Here is a 23,078-nt window from a genome sequence, read left to right on the forward strand (position 1 = left end):
ACTTCGGCGGCCGAAACTGTATAACGGCGGCTAGGTGGACTGGTGCACTGGTACTAACGCGCTCGGCCTAGCTGCCCTTGCGGAGCAATTGGCGGATACACCTACGGGGAACTGGAGACCAACACTGTTCGAGCGGGATTTTGCCTTTCCATTCACTTTTCCTCCTTTGTCATGTCCAGACATGGCTGCTTGTGTTGGTTTGTTGATGTGATGTGATGCGAAACGATGTGGTGTACGGTTTGGATGAGAATGGTCGTTACGGCAGCGGAGCGGGGATTTTTAAGCTGAATGGCTGGCTCGAGAATTACGCATGTGTGAGACAGCGACCAATGTTTCGTTTATATTTTTTCTTTTTCCTTTCCAATCGTGCTTCGTTGTATTTCGCTGCTGCTCTGATTGCCCGTTTTGGTCGGTACGATTTGAGGAGCACAAAATGGACCAATCAAAAATGGGCACATAGTGCATTTGGACAATGCTTGATATTTCACAATTATTCAATTGTTTATCTCAAGAAAAATTAAATGTTATTCGTTATGATAGATGCGTAGATATATTTCGTATCAATTGATGCAAACACCTTTGCGATCTATTGAGAAATGCTCGAGTTATAAGCGTTCCAAATCTTTCCTACTTTCCTACTAATTTCCTACTTGTTCAGTGCCTAGATTTTCATTTCACTCCCTATATCTTCCGGTTAGACGTAGTCCTACGTCAAAAAGATCCAATTGAAATGTCAAAAGAAATCCAATGATCAGGAGTGTTATTTTTCTTATGATAATCAGCACTATAAAAAGGTATTGTTATCAAAGGTAAAAATAATTAAACTTATAAAATGAACGAACTTCATTTTTCCGTCAATTGTTTAATTGGCCATTGCATCTCTGAAAGAGAATCTCATATTGCCAGGTATCAGAATCTGACCGAATATCAACAAACTACGAATAACGCTTAGTTCACTCCAAGATTTGAATGTGGGAGCGAAATTCGACATTGACGAATTTTGATACGTACATACATAGCAAAAGTGAAATGTTTTGGAGACGTTTTTTTCTAACGTCGGTGAAAACAGTTTTGCTAGTGAAGCTAGCCGAATGAAATCCGCGTAATTATGATCCGCTAGTGCTGGTTATGAATATAACGGTAAAGCAATCTGCGCTTCGTGTTGATGATGGACATGAGTCAACTACCGGCTTAATTGTGGAGAAGGCATTACGATTTCTCACGAGGTTTCTTTTCCGGTTGAAATGTAACAATGTATTAATCAAAATTGTACAGTCGCAAGCGCACTGAAGAGAGAACAGATGCATGCGATGCAATCCCTCGACGCGAGACCCTAAAGTGCGATCTACAACTCTCCTGCAAAAAGAATCGAACATGCTCCGCCAACGGATTGGATGATAGTTTTTGCTGTACAAGGACAGCACACCAGTTCAATTAAAGACAGCAGAGTGTACGCAACAGCAGCAAATTTGAAGCAGAATTTAAGAAGAAATTTAAGTGCGTCTATAATTTATAACTCTGTATAATTTCATGTATATTTCTAAAGTATTGAGTAAATACAATGTACATAGTTATGTTGCGTGTGTTGTGTTTTGTCTCCAATGAAACGAGTCCCTTAATCTGCCACAGTGATGTGAAGTTCCATGCGAATGGAAAATCCCCGCGCATCACTGCAATGGAGGCAGTCTGCATCGCGCCCACGGGGGGAATTTGGTTTCTTACGCTGGGCAATCCGCATAAAGGCTGCTTTGGTATCGCGCAGCGGGATTAAGTAGCAGTTTTTACAGTCCACTGCATTAAGACGCTTTAAAAATAATCCTGAAAATGTGTATGAAAGGTTTGTTACACTTTTGGTTTTCAATAATTCAAACATTGTACTTACTCCACAGATACGCGGATTAAGTAGCAGTTTTTACAGTCCACTGCATTAAGACGCTTTAAAAATAATCCTGAAAATGTGTATGAAAGGTTTGTTACACTTTTGGTTTTCAATAATTCAAACATCGTACTTACTCCACAGATACGCGAATCCTTATTCGGAACTAGTTTGTCGTCTCCGCAAAAATCGACCAGCGCGTCTGTAAATGCGTTTCCGAAGGAATACGATAAAAGCTAATGCGAACATTTTCACTCGTATTCGGGCAGCCTTTCACTGAGCAACGCATTTTTAATGTCCACTTTCCCTGATATAATATTTCTCCGAACGAAATAAAAACAAATGAAGTCACAGTCACGTAAATGTTTACTCCTGCGATTTGAAAACATTGGATGACAAGTTGAACGAAGAGTTGCCAGATAGATTTTTACATATTGAACGAAAATGAGTAATTCAAAACAACTACTATATTGGAAATACATATATATATATATATATATAGATTTAAAACTTTTCTTGATAAATCGTTGATTAGGTGAACAAACATTGCCCCCAATAAATCCATAATAACAAAAAGTCTGAGTGATGAAACCGTATGCTCGAGGAAAAATATCAATGAAACCAAAAGATATATGAAACTTATTCCATTCTGTTGTTTTGACGTAGGACTACGTCTAACCGGAAGATATAGGGGGTGAAATGGAAATCTAGGCACTGAACAAGTAGGAAAAAATGCAAGATTTGGAACGCTTATAACTCGAGCATTTCTCAATAGATCGCAAAAGTTTTTGCATCAATTGATAGGAAATATATCTACGCATCTATCATAACGAATAACATTTCATTTTTCTTGAGATAAATAATTGAATAATTGTGAAATATCAAGCATTGTCAAAATGCACTATGTGCCCATTTTTGATTGGTCCATTTTGTGCTCCTCAAATCGTACCGACCAAAACGGGCAACCAGAGCAACAGCGAAATAGAATGAAGCACGATTGGAAAGGAAAAAGAAAAAAATTAACGAAACATTGGTCGCAGTCTTACACATGCGTAATTCTCGAGCCAGCCAGTCAGCTTAAAAATCTCCGCTCCGCTGCCGTAAGGATCATTCTCATCCAAACCGTACACCACATCGGTTCGCATCACAACACATCAACAAACCAACCCAAGCAGCCATGTCTGGACATGGTAAAGGAGGAAAAGTGAAGGGAAAGGCAAAATCCGGCTCGAACCATGTTGATCTGGAGTTCCCCGCAAGGGTAGCTAGGCCGAGCGCGTTAGTACCAGTGCACCAGTCCACCTAGCCGGCGTTATATAGTTTCGGCCGCCGAAGTGATCGAGTTAGCTGGTAAAGCTGCTCACGACGATAAGAAAACCCGCATTCGGAACAGAACACATTCGGTTCGGTGGACATCAAGACAACAGGCAGTTGCAGCGAGTGGCGAGTGGCAAACGCAATCGCAAAACGGCATCAGGTAGCAGAAGAAAAAAGTTTGTTCTTTATACAAACTGCTTTGGTGGCATATCCAGAACAAGGCGGCATCCGGCACGTCGCATTAAATGTAATTTACTGAACAACATGTCACAAGCTGGATGGGAAGAAATTTTCCAACTGTGAAAGCTGTGGCGAGTGGCAAACGCAATAGCTAAACAGGAAGGTTTAACCGAACAAGATGGGAATATCGAGTGATAACAAAAACACAACACCAAAGGTTCTTTTCAGAACCATCAACATATTCATAAAGAATAAACAGTAAACTAATCCATTTTTCAGGTAGATAGGTAGGTATTCACGTAGGAGAAGAAAATAAAACAATATATTTAAAATATATATTTAACAAAAGCTGTCCCCTTTGTATAGTCCTACGTCACTCCGGTTATGTCCCCGACATTACCCACCCGTCTTTTTTTTCAAATATTTTGGCAATAATAAAAGAGTATCGATTGATCAATTTTAAAACTGTTTGTTGTTTGTCTCAAAACAAAAACATAATCTCTTACAAAAATTGTATATGAAGATAATTTTATATTATAATGATGAGTTTCAGAGGAAAACTAATTTCGTATCCAGATGTCGACACCGTACCGTTGTCATCGCGGATACACTTCGGGCCTGATCACGAACGTCACTTCACGGTGAAAACGAAGTGAATTGTATACAACGTTATTACGAATGCCACCGTGTGTGTAGAATCTAGCAAAGTTCATCCGTCGTGACAATTTTGGTGAACTCGGTGTTATTATGAATATCACGATACTGTCACGTCACGGGGAAAAACAAGTATATTTGTCACTTGTGTTTTAGATGGTGAAAGCTAGTCACGCGGAATGGAGTAAGTTTAATTTCGGATTTATTTATCTTTTTTACTAACATTTTGAATCTTGTCTTGCTTTTTAAGAAAGAAAAGATAAACAAACAGCAATTTACCCGCTTGGTGGCATTTTTAGAACGAGATCCTATTGTATCCATAGGACGTAAATTTGTTTATTTGGATTCGATAATTGCGCTATGGGATGTAATTGAGAGCTAAAAATGTAGCTCCCGTAGACCGATTGAAACGTTGCGAAAGGTCTAATTTCGCATTTCGTATCTGTGGAGTAAGTACGATGTTTGAATTATTGAAAACCAATGATTGATTATATATAATATTGATTTGTTGATATTTTGAATATAAAATAATAACTGTAATGTTTTTCCAACATTGCAGAGCTGATTTTTGTAATTCAAACATTCGTAATTGGTGGACAAGACCCGAATCAGAACGATAGTTACATCGAATAAGGCCATTGATCTTTTGTTTCTATTATTTTTGACGTAGGATTACGTCTTTCGGGAACATATTGGGGTACAAATTGAAAATCGAAAAACGAGCACATCGTGAAAATTGTCCAATTTCAAACGCCTATTGCTCAGTCATTTCACGATGGATTGATGAGATTTTTGCGTCAATCGATTTCTGCACTCCATAACAATTTTTGATATTGAAGAAAATAATATATGACTTGAAACTAACTATCGAACAGTTCAAAAATCTCAACCCCTATCTTAACGGAAATATCCACTTCTGATTGGTCGAAATTGACGACACATGCGGCGGTTCACTAACGTCACTTCAGACATCAAAACCAAGCTGCCTGGGGGAAATCGGCATTGCAAATGCATGAAAGTAGGGGGGATTTTTGCTCCCACCGAAATGTGTTCCTAACAGAGACATCAAAAACAAGCTGCCTGGGGAAAATTGGCATAGCAAATACATGAAAGTAGGGAAAACTTTTGTTCCCTAACAGAGATTTCAAATTCAAGGAACCTGGGGAAAATCAGCATGTTAATACCCTCGTGGTCGATAGATTAACGCGCGCACAAATGGATAGTGCTCATTATAACTAGCGTGGACATTGCTGATTGCATATGTGCTGACAAATATGTTGGGGGCGATGAACGAGTGTTTTTAGTGTTTAAGAATATTGAAGAATAGTAAGAAAGTTAAAGAATGATGTTTCAATGAACTGAATAGAACTTATGTTTGATAGAATATAAATGAAATTTTAATTTGGAACTTTTATATTGGTTACTTCGTGAAATTTCATATAAAAACAGGAAGTGGGTTATATCTATGGTATAACCGCAAGGGTGACGTAGGACTATCGTTGATTTAGAGATCATTTGTTCGAAGTTGAATCTAAATCCATTCTGAATGAATGAATAAATGAATATTTGGGGGACTTCGAAAACGAGAGCGTTACGTTGGAGGCACAAGGTTTTATGCATCCAATATAGGATACGAAAAACCTTGTTCTGAAGAATAATCTTCAGAAGCTAACCTGCTAACTGTACTTGATTGACAAATCACAAACCCAAATGTATTATATGGATATTTTATGGATAGAAAACATTAAAATAAACTCTTTCGCTTGAATGTAATTTTCAATTCCAAGGGGAACTGGCAGATTATTTTCCACCAACGATTAGATATTTCCACATTTTCCTCGATACTGGAAGCCCACCAGTGGTTAATACTAACTCGATAACCACCTGTTAATAGTACTTGATTGAAAAATATTTGGTCACAGTGTTACACGGATAGAAAACATTCAAATAAACTCTTTTACATGAATGTATTTTTGAATTCCTAGAGGAACTGGCAGATTATTTTCCAGCAATGATTAGATCTTTCCGGAACTTTCTCGATGGTGAATGGCATCCAAACGGAAAGAATTCTGCGCGTGTATGTGTCGATCCTTCGCCGTCCACCTCCTCCAGCACGTTAGGCAACGATGTTGTCTTGTCGATGTCCTCACGAAAAATGAATGTGTCTCACCACCAGAATATCGCTTAAGTATGCTTTTTGTGTGTGATTGAATCGAGAGAAGGTGTGGTTTACGATGGCAATTTGGAAGGCAAACTAGAGGGGAATGAACTCTCTGAGCTCGGAACTTTCGGCGACTGAGCAATAATCGATTGCGGGCGCATACAATATTGGATACGGAAATATCCTACTGATGGGGAAGAATAATCTGCTAACTCGATAACCACCTGTTAATAGCACTTGATTGAAATATATTTGGTCACAGTGTTACATGGATAGAAAACATTCAATTAAACTCTTTCACATGAATATATTTTGAAAATTCCCAGAGGAACTGGCAGATTATTTTCAGTAACGATTAGATATTTCCACATTTTCCTCGATACTGGAAGCCCACCAGTGGTTAATGCCAACTCGATAACCACCTGTTAATAGCACTTGATTGAAACATATTTGGTCACAGTGTAACATGGATAGAAAACATTCAATTAAACTCTTTCACATGAATATATTTTGAAAATTCCCAAAGGAACTGGCAGATTATTTTCCAGCAATGATTAGATCTTTCCGGAACTTTCTCGATGCTGAATGGCATCCTAACGGAAAGAGTTCTGCGCGTGTATGTGTCGATCCTTCGCCGTCCACCTCCTCCAGCACGTTAGGCAACGATGTTGTCTTGTCGATGTCCTCACGAAAAATGAATGTGTCTCACCACCAGAATATCGCTTAAGTATGCTTTTTGTGTGTGATTGAATCGAGAGAAGGTGTGGTTTACGATGGCAATTTGGAAGGCAATCTAGAGGGGAATGAACTCTCTGAGCTCGGAACTTCCGGCGACTGAGCAATAATTGATTGCGGGCGCATACAATATTGGATACGGAAATATCCTACTGATGGGGAAGAATAATCTTCTGAAGCTATCCTGTCAATTGCGATTGATTGAAAAACCACAAAACCAAATGTATTTGGTCACAGTGTTACATGGATAGAAAATATTCAATTAAACTCTTTCACATGAATATATTTTGAAAATTCCCAAAGGAACTGGCAGATTATTTTCAGTAACGATTAGATATTTCCACATTTTCCTCGATACTGGAAGCCCACCAGTGGTTAATGCCAACTCGATAACCACCTGTTAATAGCACTTGATTGAAACATATTTGGTCACAGTGTAACATGGATAGAAAACATTCAATTAAACTCTTTCACATGAATATATTTTGAAAATTCCCAAAGGAACTGGCAGATTATTTTCCAGCAATGATTAGATCTTTCCGGAACTTTCTCGATGCTGAATGGCATCCTAACGGAAAGAGTTCTGCGCGTGTATGTGTCGATCCTTCGCCGTCCACCTCCTCCAGCACGTTAGGCAACGATGTTGTCTTGTCGATGTCCTCACGAAAAATGAATGTGTCTCACCACCAGAATATCGCTTAAGTATGCTTTTTGTGTGTGATTGAATCGAGAGAAGGTGTGGTTTACGATGGCAATTTGGAAGGCAATCTAGAGGGGAATGAACTCTCTGAGCTCGGAACTTTCGGCGACTGAGCAATAATCGATTGCGGGCGCATACAATATTGGATACGGAAATATCCTACTGATGGGGAAGAATAATCTTCTGAAGCTATCCTGTCAATTGCGATTGATTGAAAAACCACAAAACCAAATGTATTTGGTCACAGTGTTACATGGATAGAAAATAGTCAATTGAACTCTTTCACATGAATATATTTTGAAAATTCCCAAAGGAACTGGCAGATTATTTTCAGTAACGATTAGATATTTCCACATTTTCCTCGATACTGGAAGCCCACCAGTGGTTAATGCCAACTCGATAACCACCTGTTAATAGCCGCGCGTGTATGTGTGTGTAGCGATGTCTTCCCAGGGAACCGTTTGTAGCATCACTCTCCTCCTGATAGATTCCCTTCTGGCCTAGGGTGCACAAACAGGCTCTTGGTGACACCGTTCATCCGCGCTTTCATGATAAATAAAGAGCTTCACCGCAACAGCGACAACATGCTCCAATCGCTGTTCAATTAGAACTGAGTGGATTTCCGAGCGCCGCTCGCTTATATACCGATTGGTGATTTCAATAGCCTGTTTTGAAAGCAATTTTAAGACTATTGAAACAAGTTTTTGGATCAAAAAGTAACAAGTATATAACGCGTAGACATTTTATCTTTCGAATGAAGTGTTTATCATACCATTTCGTTCAGTTGTTTAGGAGCTATTAACGCTCAAAATCTCGGTCTCCGGCGTAACGCTTTCGTTTTCGAAACTTTGATTTTACACCCCGGTATAGAAATGAAAGACGTAGTCCTACGTCAAAAATTTTTCTCTGTAATAAAGTTACACTTTTTTTTTCTGGTGAGAAAAAATGATAAGTGTGTTCTCTTGTGATACGCATCACCCAATGACTAATCACCATCCTTCTATCATCAGTCGGTTGTGAACACTGGTGGAGTGAACAAACAATACCTAGCAACCAGACAAAACCGCTCTTTTTAGGGCCACCAAATCATTATCGAAGAGTTTAACAATGTTATTCTTCAAACATATCCAAAATCAGCATACAACAGATAGCCTAACGGAATCCTACGTCAACTATGCGGTCGTGTCTCGGACACAACCCTCCTATGACTTTTTTAACGATATTGTTTTGAAGACATACTTTGAATGAAAGAATATTTAAGTTTCAAATTAGGAAAAAAAAGAATCTATCATTGCAAAGCTTTTAAATTAATAATTTTTAAATTATTCTCTAGTTCTTTTTCCATAATGTTGATGTCCGTCTAAATAAAATCTGAATCATTTTCTGCTTTTGGCAAATTCCTTGAAACTCATCAGATGTTTCATATGAAAATTATGCTCCTGACCGACGCTACTGACCAGTTTCTGATTAAATAATTATATCAAACCTCATGTCCCGTATATCAAATTACACGAGAATGGGAAGGATAAGAGGATTAAATCTCAGAATTCCATAGGGGAGAAGCTCAGATTATACTGATCGTGAGATGGATAAATTCGGGTTTATTCTGAGATATAGAAACGGTTGTTGAAAAAAAAAATTAACGTTGAACTATACTAAATACATCTCACTAAAAAAATAAAATTACATTCCCATATGTTCAACAACTACATTATTCAAGAGCAACCAAGTATTCCTCCTCATCTTTGAACCAACGTTTGATTCAGCAAACTAACGCCCCAAGCAAATGATTCATGGAATGAGCCCGAATAGTTGGCATTGAAATACCGAATCATCGAGATATAATCGCAACCTTATGATTCTAAAACATACGTTCAATTAAATGGAATATTATCTCATACACTTATTCATTTAACCTACATAACGTTCAATCGTCCGCAATTATGCAGCCGATATAACGTTCAAACGCCCGAAATTATGCAACTGACATGTCTCTTATAAACGGGAATGAACTCTTTTACTTCACGGAGTTTATTTTTACACGCAACTGTCCGTCACAATGATGATAGACACAAAAAGAATAAGTGAAGTGTGAGTGACGTGAAAGCCCTTGATCAGGCCCTTCATTTCGTTTTCACCGTGAAGTGGAAACGAGAATAAGGCCCATTATTCATACTTTTTCCCATGTTTAATCGACGCTCTCCTAAGAGATCGAGGAATGAATTGGAAACTTAAACTTAAACGGTTCATCCAGCAGTTTTTGACGTAGGACTACGTCTTTCATTCCTATACTGGGGTGTAAGTTCAAAGTTTCGAAAATGAAAGCGTTACGCCGGAGCAACGAGATTTTGAGCGTTAATTCCTCCTAAACAACTGAACGAAATGGTATGATGAACACTTCATTCGAAAGATGAAATGTCTACGCGTTATATGCTTGTCACCTTTTGATCCAAAAACTTGTTTCAATAGACTTAAAATTGCTTTCAAAACAGGCAATCACACCAATCGGTATATAAGCGAGTGTCGCTCGGAAATCCACTCAGTTATGATTGCGCAACGATTGAGGTAGGATCGTTGGAATGAATGGATATTTCCCTAACACAGACTTCAAAACCATGGAGCGTGGGGAAATCGGCATTGCAAAATAGATGCAAACAGCGGGTACTTTTGTACTCGTTTGTGTTTCTGCAAATCGAAATGTTTCCCTAACACAGACTTCAAAACCATGGAGTCATGGAAAATCGGTATTGAAAAGTAGATGCAAGCAGCGAGTACTTTTGTGCTCGCTTGCATTTCTGAAAATCGGAATGTTTCCCTAACACAGACTTCAAAACCAGGGGAAATCGTCATTGCAAATTAAATGCAAGCAGCGGGTACTTCTGTACTCGTTTGCGTTTCTGCAAATCGGAATGTTTCCCTAATACTGCTTCAAAACCATGGACCCTGGGGAAATTGTCATTGAAAAATAGATGCAAGCTGCGGGTACTTTCGTACTCATTTGCGTTTCTGCAAATCGGAATGTTTCCCTAACACAAATTTTAAAACCATGGAGCCAGTAAAAATCGGCTTTTTGCAAAATAGATGCAAGGAGCGGGAACTTTTCTACCCGCATGCATTTCTGCGGATTCTCCAACACAAATATTAAAAGCAATGACCCAGGAGAAATCGACATCGCATAATAAATGCATGGTGCGGGTACTTTTGTATTCTCATACATTTCTGCCGAACGGAATGAGTTTCCCTAGCACAGACTTTAAAACCATGGAGTCTGGGGAAATTGGCATTGTAAATTAGATGCAAGCTAGAATTAGAATGCAAGCCTTCATTTTTGCAAATCGAAATGTGTTTTCCCAACACAGATTCCGAAAGTTAGGAAAATCGGCATTGCAGATACATGCAAATCGGCATTATTTTTATACCCCTATGCATTTTTACACTCCAGAAGTCGTTTTGCTAACACGATCTACAAAAGCGGATACAAATGCAACGCTTTGGCTCGGTTATTCAAGACTGCATTAGAAGATATCCTTTCATGTCGTCAGCTCAGCTCACATTATGTGACATACCGTTTGATGATTAAGCAAAATGTTGATAACTATTTGTTGCGATAACCACTATTATAATGCATGGGATTTTTTTGCAATTGAATTCGTAAATTGTTTTATTCATTCACTAGTTTAATCAATCATTCAATCAATACACACAAAAGATAGCTCTGCGCAGTGGCGATATCCGTGCCCAATGAGGATCCGGAGGACCTCCGAGATGCGATTATTGCTAATTGAAAAAAACACAAATGATTACTAAGCCAACGACAGTCCTACGTCAAGCTTGCGGTTATATCATAGGTATAAGCCACCCATAGTTTTTTTTTGTTTTAGGAAAAAAATCGGAATACTTAATCCATGGACATGCTCTCTTTTAACTTTATTGATTACTAATATTCAATTGTTCGCTTTCTTACACATAGTTCAGATTTGTTTTCTTTTATAAAGGAATAAAATATGTCATATGGTGAGACTGCTTTTGTAAACCAATATTCTCCTATTTTGTAGTCAATGCTCTGGTGTCATTAAAATGAAGGGTTTTCAAATGGCAAAAACGACACAAAGCAAAATTATCCAGTGAATGTGCCATATCCATGAGAATGGCTTATTTCATAATTTCAAAAAAATACATATGTGTACGATGACTCAAATCATCCAACGCAAGCATTGCCGGAAAGTTATAGTGTTATGCAGGCTCTATAACTCTAATATTTTGAACTGGATAATATCCCATTCTTCAAAGTCTCTATCCATCTCAATGATAATAACAAATCATGTCAGTATAATAAGAAAACAAGAAAAAAGAATTCTGCAAAATATTTTCATAACAAACTTTTCGATCACCTGGATGTACTACTTGTTATTCAATACTTATATATGAATGAAATGGCCTGATTTATCATCAATTTTAATTTACAATGTCGAATGGATTGGTTTGTTTGAACAAGAAAAATCTGTTCGCCCGGTTCCTAAGTATCAGGAGAATAAACTTCTTGATGTTACGATGTTATATGCTGGCGATGAAACATGTGTGTCACTTTTCATCACGCTCTTTGCCAGTTTCGATATAATAGGAAAGAAAAACAAGGATACTTAAAATACATTCACATATCCATACTCTTACAATTAAGCTGTATTTTTTATACTACTGGTTGCTCACTTAGGCGTAGTCATCTTTCGAATCATTTTTCTTCTCAGACGTTTGCCATGTTAGGCGGGATTCGTAGAATTTGATAACGATCTGCGGACATTTGACGTTTGCTTGTTTGGCCGGTACGAGATCAGCATTGGCAGCGTCTTTCCATTTCATCAAAAACATCAGCTGGCCATTGTGGTCGGTGGCACCTGAAGAATAATTGATTCACTCTCGAAGATCATTAAAAAAAAGACTAAAAATTGAAATTACCAAGAATTTCTTCCGGTTCTAGACCTCGTTCGAAACCAATCTTTTTGTCTTCTGCGGCGGTAGACTTCCTTTTCGCCGCAGGAGCCTTAGAATCGTCGGAAGAGACACCTGATTTACGACCAATTTTTCTTCCGGAGCTTTCTTCTTTGCCTGAAAATTAATAGTACAAATTCAAATAATGAAACCATAGAACATTGCTTAAAGAAACATTTAATATAACAAATATTCAGCTCTAACTAGCTTATATGGTTTCGAGTTTGCTGTTCCATGTGTTTCGTCTAACATATATTCACGTTGTAGCCAATATCAGAAGTTTTACAATATGGTTAATACTGTTTCCAACACCCGAAGAATCGCCACGCGACCTCAATATTGTTTGTATTGTCAACTGTGATCGTCCACAATAACAATGTTCAGTTATAACTTACCGTCTTTTTCCTTCTTCTTCCTGGCGTCCTCAAATGCTTGAATCAAGTCAGGACAATCTAAGTTTTCTTCTGGTTCCCAAGTGTTCTCCTCTGACGAATATCCTTTCCATTTCAGATAATATTCGACCTGCAAAAATAAACCGAAAAAGTGGTAATGAAGGCCAAAATACTGGATTGAATATTTTTATTCCAAAGTTAGAAAATTTGTTATGTAAAAAGACTCAAAAAGATTCCAATGTGCCTTCTGAAAAAAAATATGGGTGAATTATATGCCTGATATAACAGCAAGGTTGACGCTTTTAGAATATTTACTTTGGAGATTAGGTATTTGAATAAATCCCACGTCAGGTCAATTCATGCACTGTGATAGATTACGTTCTTTGTTGCAAGTGAATTTAATGAATAAGTCTGACCGATGATGCCTTGGCCATTTCGTTCATTTATCGGGGACTTACATAACATGTGAAAGGGTGAATTGTCAAACGATCATTAAATTTTACATTTTCCACTCAAATTGTTGCATTTCTCAAGTGTAAGTAAAAATAGATATCTGCCCAGGTTGAAATCAAATGTTCTCACGGAAGTTCCTTATATGCAAGTAGTGACATCGGAAATTCATAGAATTTTGAACAAACATAGACGGAAAAGTATTGCTGACATCAGTTGGGATTGGTGCTTTTAACCCATCTGGCGTTAAGCTGAGAGGAACATGGACTGATATATCAATATATTCTGCTTTGAGGGAATATCCGTCGATCGCTAGAATATTCCACACATCAGCTAACGATTCCCCTGCATACTTAAAATATTCCGTTTCCAGTTGAGATCCCTCATGATCATGAGGAAGTAACCTATTAACTCCTGGGATGAGGAGCCATCCGACGTTCAACGATTGAAAGCACTGCGTCCTGAAGCATTTATAGTAACGAGTATTGGATCGAGATTCAATTAATTATAAATCGAAAATATCTATAACCTTTTTAAAACGGGTTCTCGTCTGGTCCCCCATTCACATTATTTATGATTACTGACTTGATTATTCCTTGAAGCTGAATAATCTCGAATTCAGGTAGTTCGCTCACCCTTTTAAAATCTAGCCCATGAGAAAATGCGTTCAAACAGTGCCTTTCTGAATGAACTACAACGTACATTGGACCACTGTATTAAACTGCTTCCTCTGGTACCCTGGCATCCTGCGATAACAGACGGAATAAGCTTCTTCGATAGCTTCTATTTCTACTTCTTCAACACCTACGTAGATATCTTCAGATGCTTTTCTAAATTTCCAAAATCTGGTTCTGAAAAATCAGATTTGATGTATTACTCTTGGCATGTATTACTTAAGGAAATATGGTAAGTAATTAATCTGAGTGACTTCAGGTGTTTCAGTTTGTTTTGTTCAATTTAACAATCAATAGCAAAACGTAGTTCAAAAAACAGTATAGTGGGATTTCGGTCGTAGTTGAATCTTTCTAGGTTATGTTTAACGACGGAATCCCGTAAGAGCGGGCGAATTTAGCATTTTCAATGGTTTGAGCTCAAATGTTTCCTGAATTGATTTGATCCCTTCTTTTCGCTTTGAGCTGTGCAATTTCAATTCATTTGAAAAATAAACGTTCAAAGGGAACTAATTTTCACGACAATATGAGATGGGAAATATTTCTACACATCTATCACAATTAATGAAACATTATTTTTTTCCCGAGATGACCAATTGAATAACTGTAAAATGTTAAGCGCTATCTAAACGCCCTAACTGCCACGTTCTGATTGGCCAGATTTTCGGTTTCCCACACAAACTTCAAAACCAAGGTGCTTGAGGGAAATAGACTTTACAAATACGTGAGTAGGGGGAGCTTTTGTTCCCACCGAGATGTGTTCCCTAACACAGCCATCAAAACAAATGTGCCTGAGGAACTTGGCTTTGCAAATATATGCAAGTAGAGGGAACTTTTGTTCCCACCGAGTTGTGGTCCCTAACAAAACCAAAAAAACTAAGGTGCTTGGGGGAAATCGGCATTGCAAATACCTGAAAGTAAGGGGAACTTTTGTTCCCACTGAGATGTGCTCCCTAACACAGCCATCAAAACAAATGTGCCTGAGGAACTTGGCTTTGCAAATATATGCAAGTAGAGGGAACTTTTGTTCCCACCGAGTTGTGGTCCCTAACAAAACCAAAAAAACTAAGGTGCTTGGGGGAAATCGGCATTGCAAATACCTGAAAGTAAGGGGAACTTTTGTTCCCACTGAGATGTGCTCCCTAACACAGCCATCAAAACCAAGGTGCCTGAGGAACTTGGCATTGCAAATACATGAAAGTAGGGGGAACTTTTGTTCCCACCGAGATGCGCTCCATAACACAGCTATAAAAACCAAGATGCCTGAGGAAATTGGCATTACGAATACATGTAAGTTGGGCGAACTTTTGTTCACAGTGTTCCACAGCCATCTAAACCAAGGTGCCTTACATTACATGGCGTTTGTTCAAATTCTTTACTTACACAACAAATATGTTAAATCCAATTGAATTCGAAAATTGTTTCATTCAATCAATATAAACAAATGATTACTAAGTCAACGGTAGTCCCACGACCTTGCGCTTATATCTTATATAGAACCCACCCATTTGTAACACCGGGTACGTAAACGAGGAATGTAAAATGCTTAAGCACTTGTTTTATGTATATTTTATGGTTTTGATAATGACACTTATCGTGTATTTCTAGTAAAATTAGCGGTGTAAGATGATGGTCACGTGGAAGGAGAATCGCGTAGGCACTGTTCTTGCAACAAAATCACAAATATCGATACGACTGTGAACTTGCATCACGTCGTTGACAAGTATTATTAGATTGATGTTTAAGCCACGCCCATCAAAGGCCACGAACGATAATAATTACTAAACAACAAACGAACCATTCTTCCTAATACCAGTGCGCGGCTCATCCAGATGAACCAGTTTACGATCAACCACCGAGTGAAGTGCACAAATCCAATCAAAAGCAGGAACAAACCAACAAAACAGAATACAGCATCACAAACGCAGTGACATCCGACCCGACCCGAGTAAACACATCTAATCGTGTTAGTGACTATATTAAACCGTGAATAAAACAAAAAAGAAAACTTTTCAAATCAATAATATAAGAGTTCATTTCTAAAAATGATTGATTGACCAATCCTTTTTTGTCGGCGTGCTTTATCAAACCGCACAAACACAGATGCTTTAACTGAAAGTGATCTTCTGGTCACAAGATATCACTCATATCAATTCTATGTTGGAGGTTTTGGTGGATTTTTTCCACTGCGACATAATCGGTTGTTTACAACTTTGGCCATTCAGATTCATGTTCCCATGTTGTAGATGAAGGGGTAATCATATTATCCCAGTCTGTTTCTGCCCTCCAAATCTCCTGCAAGAGAATTTTCAGGAATATCAGATAGTTCCCTATCGAGTCGTGCAGATCATAAAAGGACATTATAGCACGGATAATTTCTTTTTGACGTAGGACTACGTCTTTCATTTCTATACCGGGGTGTAAAATCAAAGTTTCGAAAACGAAAGCGTTACGCCGGAGACCGAGATTTTGAGCGTTAATAGCTCCTAAACAACTGAACGAAATGGTATGATAAACACTTCATTCGAAAGATAAAATGTCTACGCGTTCTATACTTGTTACTTTTGACGTGGGACTACGTCTAACCAGAATATATGGAGGGTAAAATGAAAACCTAAACACAGAACATGCAGGAAAAAATGAAAGATTTCGAATGCTTATAGCTCTAACATTTCGTACTGGATAGGAGAGATGTTTGCATCACTTGATAGGGAATATTTCTACGCATCTATCGCAACTAACAAAATGTTGTTTTTCATTAGATAAACAATTGAATAACTGTAAAATATTAGGCGTTATCTAAACGCCCTAACTGCATCGTTTTGATTGGCCCGATTTACGGTTTCCCTAACACAGCCATCAAAACCAAGCAGCCTTGGGGAAATCGGCATTGCAAATACATGGAAGTATGGGGACTTTTGTTCTCATCGAAAAATGTTCCCTAACACAGACTTTAAAACCAAGCAGCGAAATCGGCATTGCAAACACACGAAAGAGCCTAGAGGCGAGTGAACTGAAAAGTTTAAACCCTCTTAAAGCCAAAAAGAAGAAAAAGAACACACGAAAGTAGGGGGAGCTTTTGTTCCCACCGAAATGTGTTCCCTAATAGAGATTTCTAAACCAAGGTGCCTGGAGAAATCGGTATTTCAAATTCATGCAAGTCGGGGGTATTTTTGTTCCGACTGGAATGTGTTTCCCTAACACAGACTTCAAATCCATGAAACGTGGGGAAATCGGCATTGCGAATTCATACAAATCGGGGGTATTTTTGTTCCGATTGAAATGTGTTTCCCTAACACAGACTTCAAAACCGAGGTTTCTGGGGAAATCGGCTCTGCAAATAAATACAAACTGCGAGTACTTTTGTCCTCGCTTGCCTTTGTGCAGAGTGGAATATGTCTGTCCTAACATGATCTTCTAAACTTAGGAACCTGGGAAAATCGTGCAGCCACTAGAAGCGAATGAACTTCCCAGTTTCAAGCAAATTCGAGATTCGAGAAGTATGTACACTTTTGGGATGTAAACTTCAGAGGGAAATGTACAATAAAATAATCGTTTGATAATTTTTTTTTGTCTTTATTGGAAAGATTTTCAGCCTTAGGCTGGTTCATCAAACGTTTGATAATTCTTCCGTACATATATTTTGTTCTAGTCATCATACCAAACGTAAAAGATCCGTCATTAAATTTACTTGTAACGAAGAACAATCAATCACAATAAATGAATTGACTTTACACGGCATTTGTTCATTTTTTTCACTCACAGAGCAAATATATTGAACTCAATTGAATTTGGAAACTGTTTCATTCAATCAAGAATTTAATCAATACAAACGAATGATTGCTAAGCTAAGGTAGTTCCACGTGAACCTTGCGGTTATATCATAGATATAACCCACTCATTTTTTGATCCAAAAACTTGTTTCAATAGTATTAAAATTGCTTTCAAAACAGGCTATTGAAATCACCAATCGGTATATAAGCGAGCGCCGCTCGGAAATCCACTCAGTTCTAATTGAACAGCGATTGGAGCATGTTGTCGCTGTTGTGGTGAAGCTCTTCGTTTATCATGAAAGCGCGGATGAACGGTGTCACCAAGAGCCTGTTTGTGCACCCTAGGCCAGAAGGGAATCCATCAGGAGGAGAGTGATGCCACAAACGGCTTCCCGGGAAAACATCGCTACACACACATACACGCGCGGAATTCTTTCCGTTTGGATGCCATTCAGCATCGAGAAAGTTCCGGAAGGATCTAATCATTTCTGGAAAATAATCTGCCAGTTCCTCTGGGAATTTAAAAATACATTCATGTGAAAGAGTTTATTTGAATGTTTTCTATCCATGTAACACTGTGACCAAATATTTTTCAATCAAGTACTATTAACAGGTGGTTATCGAGTTAGTATTAACCACTGGTGGGCTTCCAGTATCGAGGAAAATGTGGAAATATCTAATCGTTACTGAAAATAATCTGCCAGTTCCTCTGGGAATTTAAAAATACATTCATGTGAAAGAGTTTATTTGAATGTTTTCTATCCATGTAACACTGTGACCAAATACATTTGGTTTTGTGATTTTTCAATCAATCGCAATTAACAGGATAGCTTCTGAAGATTATTCTTCCCCATCAGTAGGATATTTCCGTATCCAATATTGTATGCGCCCGCAATCGATTATTGCTCAGTCGCCGAAAGTTCCGAGCTCAGAGAGTTCATTCCCCTCTAGTTTGCCTTCCAAATTGCCATCGTAAACCACACCTTCTCTCGATTCAATCACACACAAAAAGCATACTTAAGCGATATTCTGGTGGTGAGACACATTCATTTTTCGTGAGGACATCGACAAGACAACATCGTTGCCTAACGTGCTGAAGGAGGTGGACGGCGAAGGATCGACACATACACGCGCAGAATTCTTTCCGTTTGGATGCCATTCAGCATCGAGAAAGTTCCGGAAAGATCTAATCATTGCTGGAAAATAACTTGCCAGTTCCTCTGGGAATTTTAAAATACATTCATGTGAAAGAATTTATTTGAATGTTTTCTATCCATGTAACACTGTGACCAAATATTTTTCAATCAAGTACTATTAACAGGTGGTTATCGAGTTCTGCCAGTTCCCCTTGGAATTGAAAATTAAATTCAAGCGAAAGAGTTTATTTTAATGTTTTCTATCCATAAAATATCCATATAATACATTTGGGTTTGTGATTTGTCAATCAAGTACAGTTAGCAGGTTAGCTTCTGAAGATTATTCTTCAGAACAAGGTTTTTCGTATTCTATATTGCCTATATTGGATGCATAAAACCTTGTGCCTCCAACGTAACGCTCTCGTTTTCGAAGTCCCCCAAATATTCATTTATTCATTCATTCAGAATGGATTTAGATTCAACTTCAAACAAATGATCTCTAAATCAACGATAGTCCTACGTCACCCTTGCGGTTATACCATAGATATAACCCACTTCCTGTTTTTGATTGGATGCTTCCCTTCGGCTAGTAACTCGTAATTTCATTCAATATTTAATTTTAATTGGAAAACATCGACTGTTGTGTTCCATCAAATGCCAAGCACCCTTTCCCAAGTAAATTCTGTGTTTATATCATGATTCATCTCTTGTTTACGATTTGTTTGTAGAGCTTTCCAAATTGGTGTCGAGTTTGATATCCGTTTACGCATCAAAAGTCATCACTTTCATAATGTATGTGCTGGGATAGTTCGGTGGATCTTCATCACACCGAACACCGGTCTTATTTATCAACACCTGGTGCTACTTTCCGTTCTCGAAAATTGTATAGAATCCAAAGCAAAGTAATCAATCAATTGCTCCGATCTCTTTAAGGGAACTCAATTTAGTTAAATGTTTCCCACATTTGCAGCTGATACCAAACTAGTTGTATTTTCCTTGACTTATTTGGGTAGATGGCGGGAAAAATTGTCTACCGATCATTTCGCTCTTTGCTTTCTTCCAGCGAAAGTTTTTGGATATATCCTACCTGTTCGCAGTTTTTCATTATCGCCTTTAAGGCTTCTGTCAGACATGGGTCACGAATGATCAGTTTTATGAGACAGTTATGCCGTCTTAAAACAATTGGCTTCTTCTTCTTCTTTTCTTTGTTCACGGAGACTTAACCATTGGCTTACTATTTGGCATGCGGATATTGTCATGCTTCCATAGAAGTTAAGTTTGATGCCATCCGTTTTGAAAGCTTGATGTTTACTGTCGATGGAATAATGTGTAAGAGTTTCTGAACATACAGCCTCAACTATTGTTTACAACCAGTCGCTAAATTCTAACAATGTAACTCTATGCAGTGATTGCTGGTGTGTTACTCAGCAGAGTTTAATCATCGTTAGCAGCCTGTCTACTAGACCTCGAAGAAGCGCTATGTCGTGGAGATCCTCTTCTATATTACACGCCTGTACCGTTGCCACCAGATTACGTAGAACCAATGCAAAATCAATTAGTGAAATTAATTTATCTGCTCTTGGAGCGGGATCATATGAACCTTTTGCATTAAGGAATGAATTGTTTGGTCGACCAGCATTTTTGATTGACAACACAGAATTCATGCTGCTGCGATGTAACAGCTGGCTCCTGACAGCTTCTAATAACATTCCTTGAGTTGCAGCCGTTCTATATTTTGCTCTTGTGTATAGTCACACATTCTTGTTCTATTCTCAAATGGTGAGATAAAGAGTAATCACTCTATATTGGCGATTCTTTGGAATATTGGCAATTCTTTAGCGATTGCATGTCTGGCCGCGACGAGTTGGCTATAATTAATATAAGTAAAAAAAGCCCGTTTGCCCGTTTTGTGTAGTGGGTTATTGGTATAATATACGTGTACAGTTGGTGGGGTGGACTATAACGGAGATGAATGGTGACTAGAGAAATGTATTGTCCGAAGCGGTCATTTTCTCAGCGGGTGAATGCACCAGGTTTGAAGGTTTTTTGACGGATGCCTCAAACAATACCTCGTTGTTTCTCTGCAGAATTTTCGCTCAAGAACCAATTCTTCCTCAAGCAGTTTTATTTGCAGTTCGCTGATGACGGATTTCTTCCCCACAATGGAGTGAGTACATTGCAGTTATTTATTAATAAAACGACTATAGTTTGTAGTCCTTTGAGCATGAAATTAACGAATTTTCGGAACAAACTGATTTTGGAAATATTCATAAAATAGTTGACAATTCATCCAGACACTAGCAGATTTTGTTAGTTTTGATTCATGCAACGCCTCTTTCCTCCAAATGAATTAATGCAATGCTTAATTGTTTTGAAAAGGATACAAAGTTTGTAGCAATTATATACATATTCAAATAAAATCTTGAGTCTCCAGGTAACTAAAAACATCTTTGAAACTATGCATTGCCCGAAAATCTTCCGAACACATCATAGTTTCTGTCTGGCTGCATTTTCCTTCAATGTAAAATATACAATTCTAACGTTCAAGATTGGAATAATCTTCTAGCTTTGCACGAAAATCGTATCGAGAACTCCAACGGACTCAAAAATCTGTATCACGTGTTATTCCAAAACTACATGTTATTGTTTGAAAATTTGAAATCCAAACTGTCGTACATACCTTTCCATTCACAACTCTCCTGTCTAGAATTTTTTCCACAGAAAACTCTGCTCCGTCATCTACGGGCTGCTCATTCTTCGCTGTTGCTTTTTTGCTGCTCATGTTGATAGCTTTTGGCGGTTCTTAAAGAGGTACTTATTTAAACACCCTGAAGATATGTATATAAAAACATTTAATTAAAACGATTTAATAGAACAAGTTATTTTATGTATACTGCAATATTATTTTAGGGTTTAGAAGAGATATTAAAAATTTGAAAATTATATAAAATGTCTCAAATGCCAAACAAATAAGTCATCCTTAATTTGTAATTCTCCGTCCAAAATTGTTTAGAAATAAATATTAATGTATTTCATACAATTTTAACAAAAGGCAACATTTCAATGAATTCGCGAATTCAAATGACAAAAACAAATGTGAAAACACTCAAAACTAAGAACGAAACAAGCAACACTGCTGACCTTAGCCGTATATCAAATGGGACGCTCCAACCGGAATCAAATATGGAGAAAACATCTACGATTCTATCAAACCCCAACTTGAGTTTTGTTTTGATAGAGTTACAAATGTCTATTCTCTTGATCTCGCTAGCAGAATGATTACGATGGTAATGCTTGAATCAAACATATTTCCGCGCACAGTCTCGGTTGATGCATATACTTACGGAAAATTTCAAGAGAATCCAATGGATCATGGAGCAAAATAATGCAGCCGCAAATAGCGTATTTGCTAGCAGATTTCCCTCCATCAGTGTCAGAAAACGTCACCGGAGAGGTTAGGTGCAAGCAAAGAAAAACACAAAGCAACAAAAGAAAACGCTTGGATATCAAACCAAGCGCCGTAACGCAAGAGGAATGTAAATTTAAATCCGTGGGTTCAAGTATGTCTACTTACTCTTAACGCAGTACTTCAGGTGCCCCGTTTACCGGATTTAGTAATTGGTCTTCTCGAAAACTATTCGAGTTGACAAACGTTAGTTTTCCGGGGAATATGCGAATTTTCGATTCCTTTCGGGATAGGATGCACTATCGAAGATTTGGTTGTATTCTTTTTCATCACTGACAGCGGCGCGGCAATACGTTAAGCAAGGTTTACTTGAAAATAGACCAGATACCATGTGGTATAATTTTACCTAGGGGAGTGTGGGGTCCAATAAAATGAATTGTCTACACTGTATACTTAGAGGGGTTTAAGCACTATAGGTGTTACCAATTTTTTCTATGATAATGTATCGAGTGTAAAACTAACAACGAAGAGTACCACACCTCCACCAAATATATTTTACAAACTAATCGGATTACCAAATATATAATTAGTAATGACTCATAAAAACAATTGAACTCGCTTTGATTAAAATGAAAATGAAC

At 38.0% G+C, this 23,078-nt stretch overlaps 1 protein-coding gene and 1 long non-coding RNA gene across 3 annotated transcripts; both read right to left on the bottom strand.

Annotated features, from left to right (window-relative positions):
- Positions 1–1,435: 1,435 nt before the first annotated feature.
- LOC129771599 (uncharacterized) lies at positions 1,436–2,279 on the bottom strand. The gene is made up of 3 exons (XR_008742419.1): positions 2,014–2,279; positions 1,883–1,949; positions 1,436–1,818 (listed from the first exon to the last, which is right to left on the bottom strand). It is a non-coding gene; the product is annotated as an uncharacterized LOC129771599 (long non-coding RNA).
- A 9,239-nt stretch (positions 2,280–11,518) lies between these two features.
- On the bottom strand, positions 11,519–22,775 carry LOC129770398 (chromobox protein homolog 1-like). 2 transcript variants are annotated; one of them, XM_055773222.1, is made up of 6 exons: positions 22,606–22,775; positions 22,376–22,529; positions 21,712–21,859; positions 13,005–13,131; positions 12,577–12,726; positions 11,519–12,515 (listed from the first exon to the last, which is right to left on the bottom strand). In XM_055773222.1, the coding sequence occupies exons 3-6, from the start codon at positions 21,811–21,813 to the stop codon at positions 12,331–12,333; spliced, it is 564 nt and encodes a 187-aa protein (XP_055629197.1). In that variant the 5' UTR covers positions 21,814–21,859; positions 22,376–22,529; positions 22,606–22,775; the 3' UTR covers positions 11,519–12,330. The 2 variants fall into 2 exon arrangements, with proteins under 2 accessions (XP_055629197.1, XP_055629196.1); XM_055773221.1 differs by lacking the exon at positions 22,376–22,529 and having other exon boundaries at positions 22,606–22,774.
- Between the last annotated feature and the right edge of the window lie 303 nt (positions 22,776–23,078).

The sequence above is a fragment of the Toxorhynchites rutilus genome, chromosome 2 (assembly GCF_029784135.1).
Source record: "Toxorhynchites rutilus septentrionalis strain SRP chromosome 2, ASM2978413v1, whole genome shotgun sequence".
NCBI classification, from domain to species: domain Eukaryota; kingdom Metazoa; phylum Arthropoda; class Insecta; order Diptera; family Culicidae; genus Toxorhynchites; species Toxorhynchites rutilus.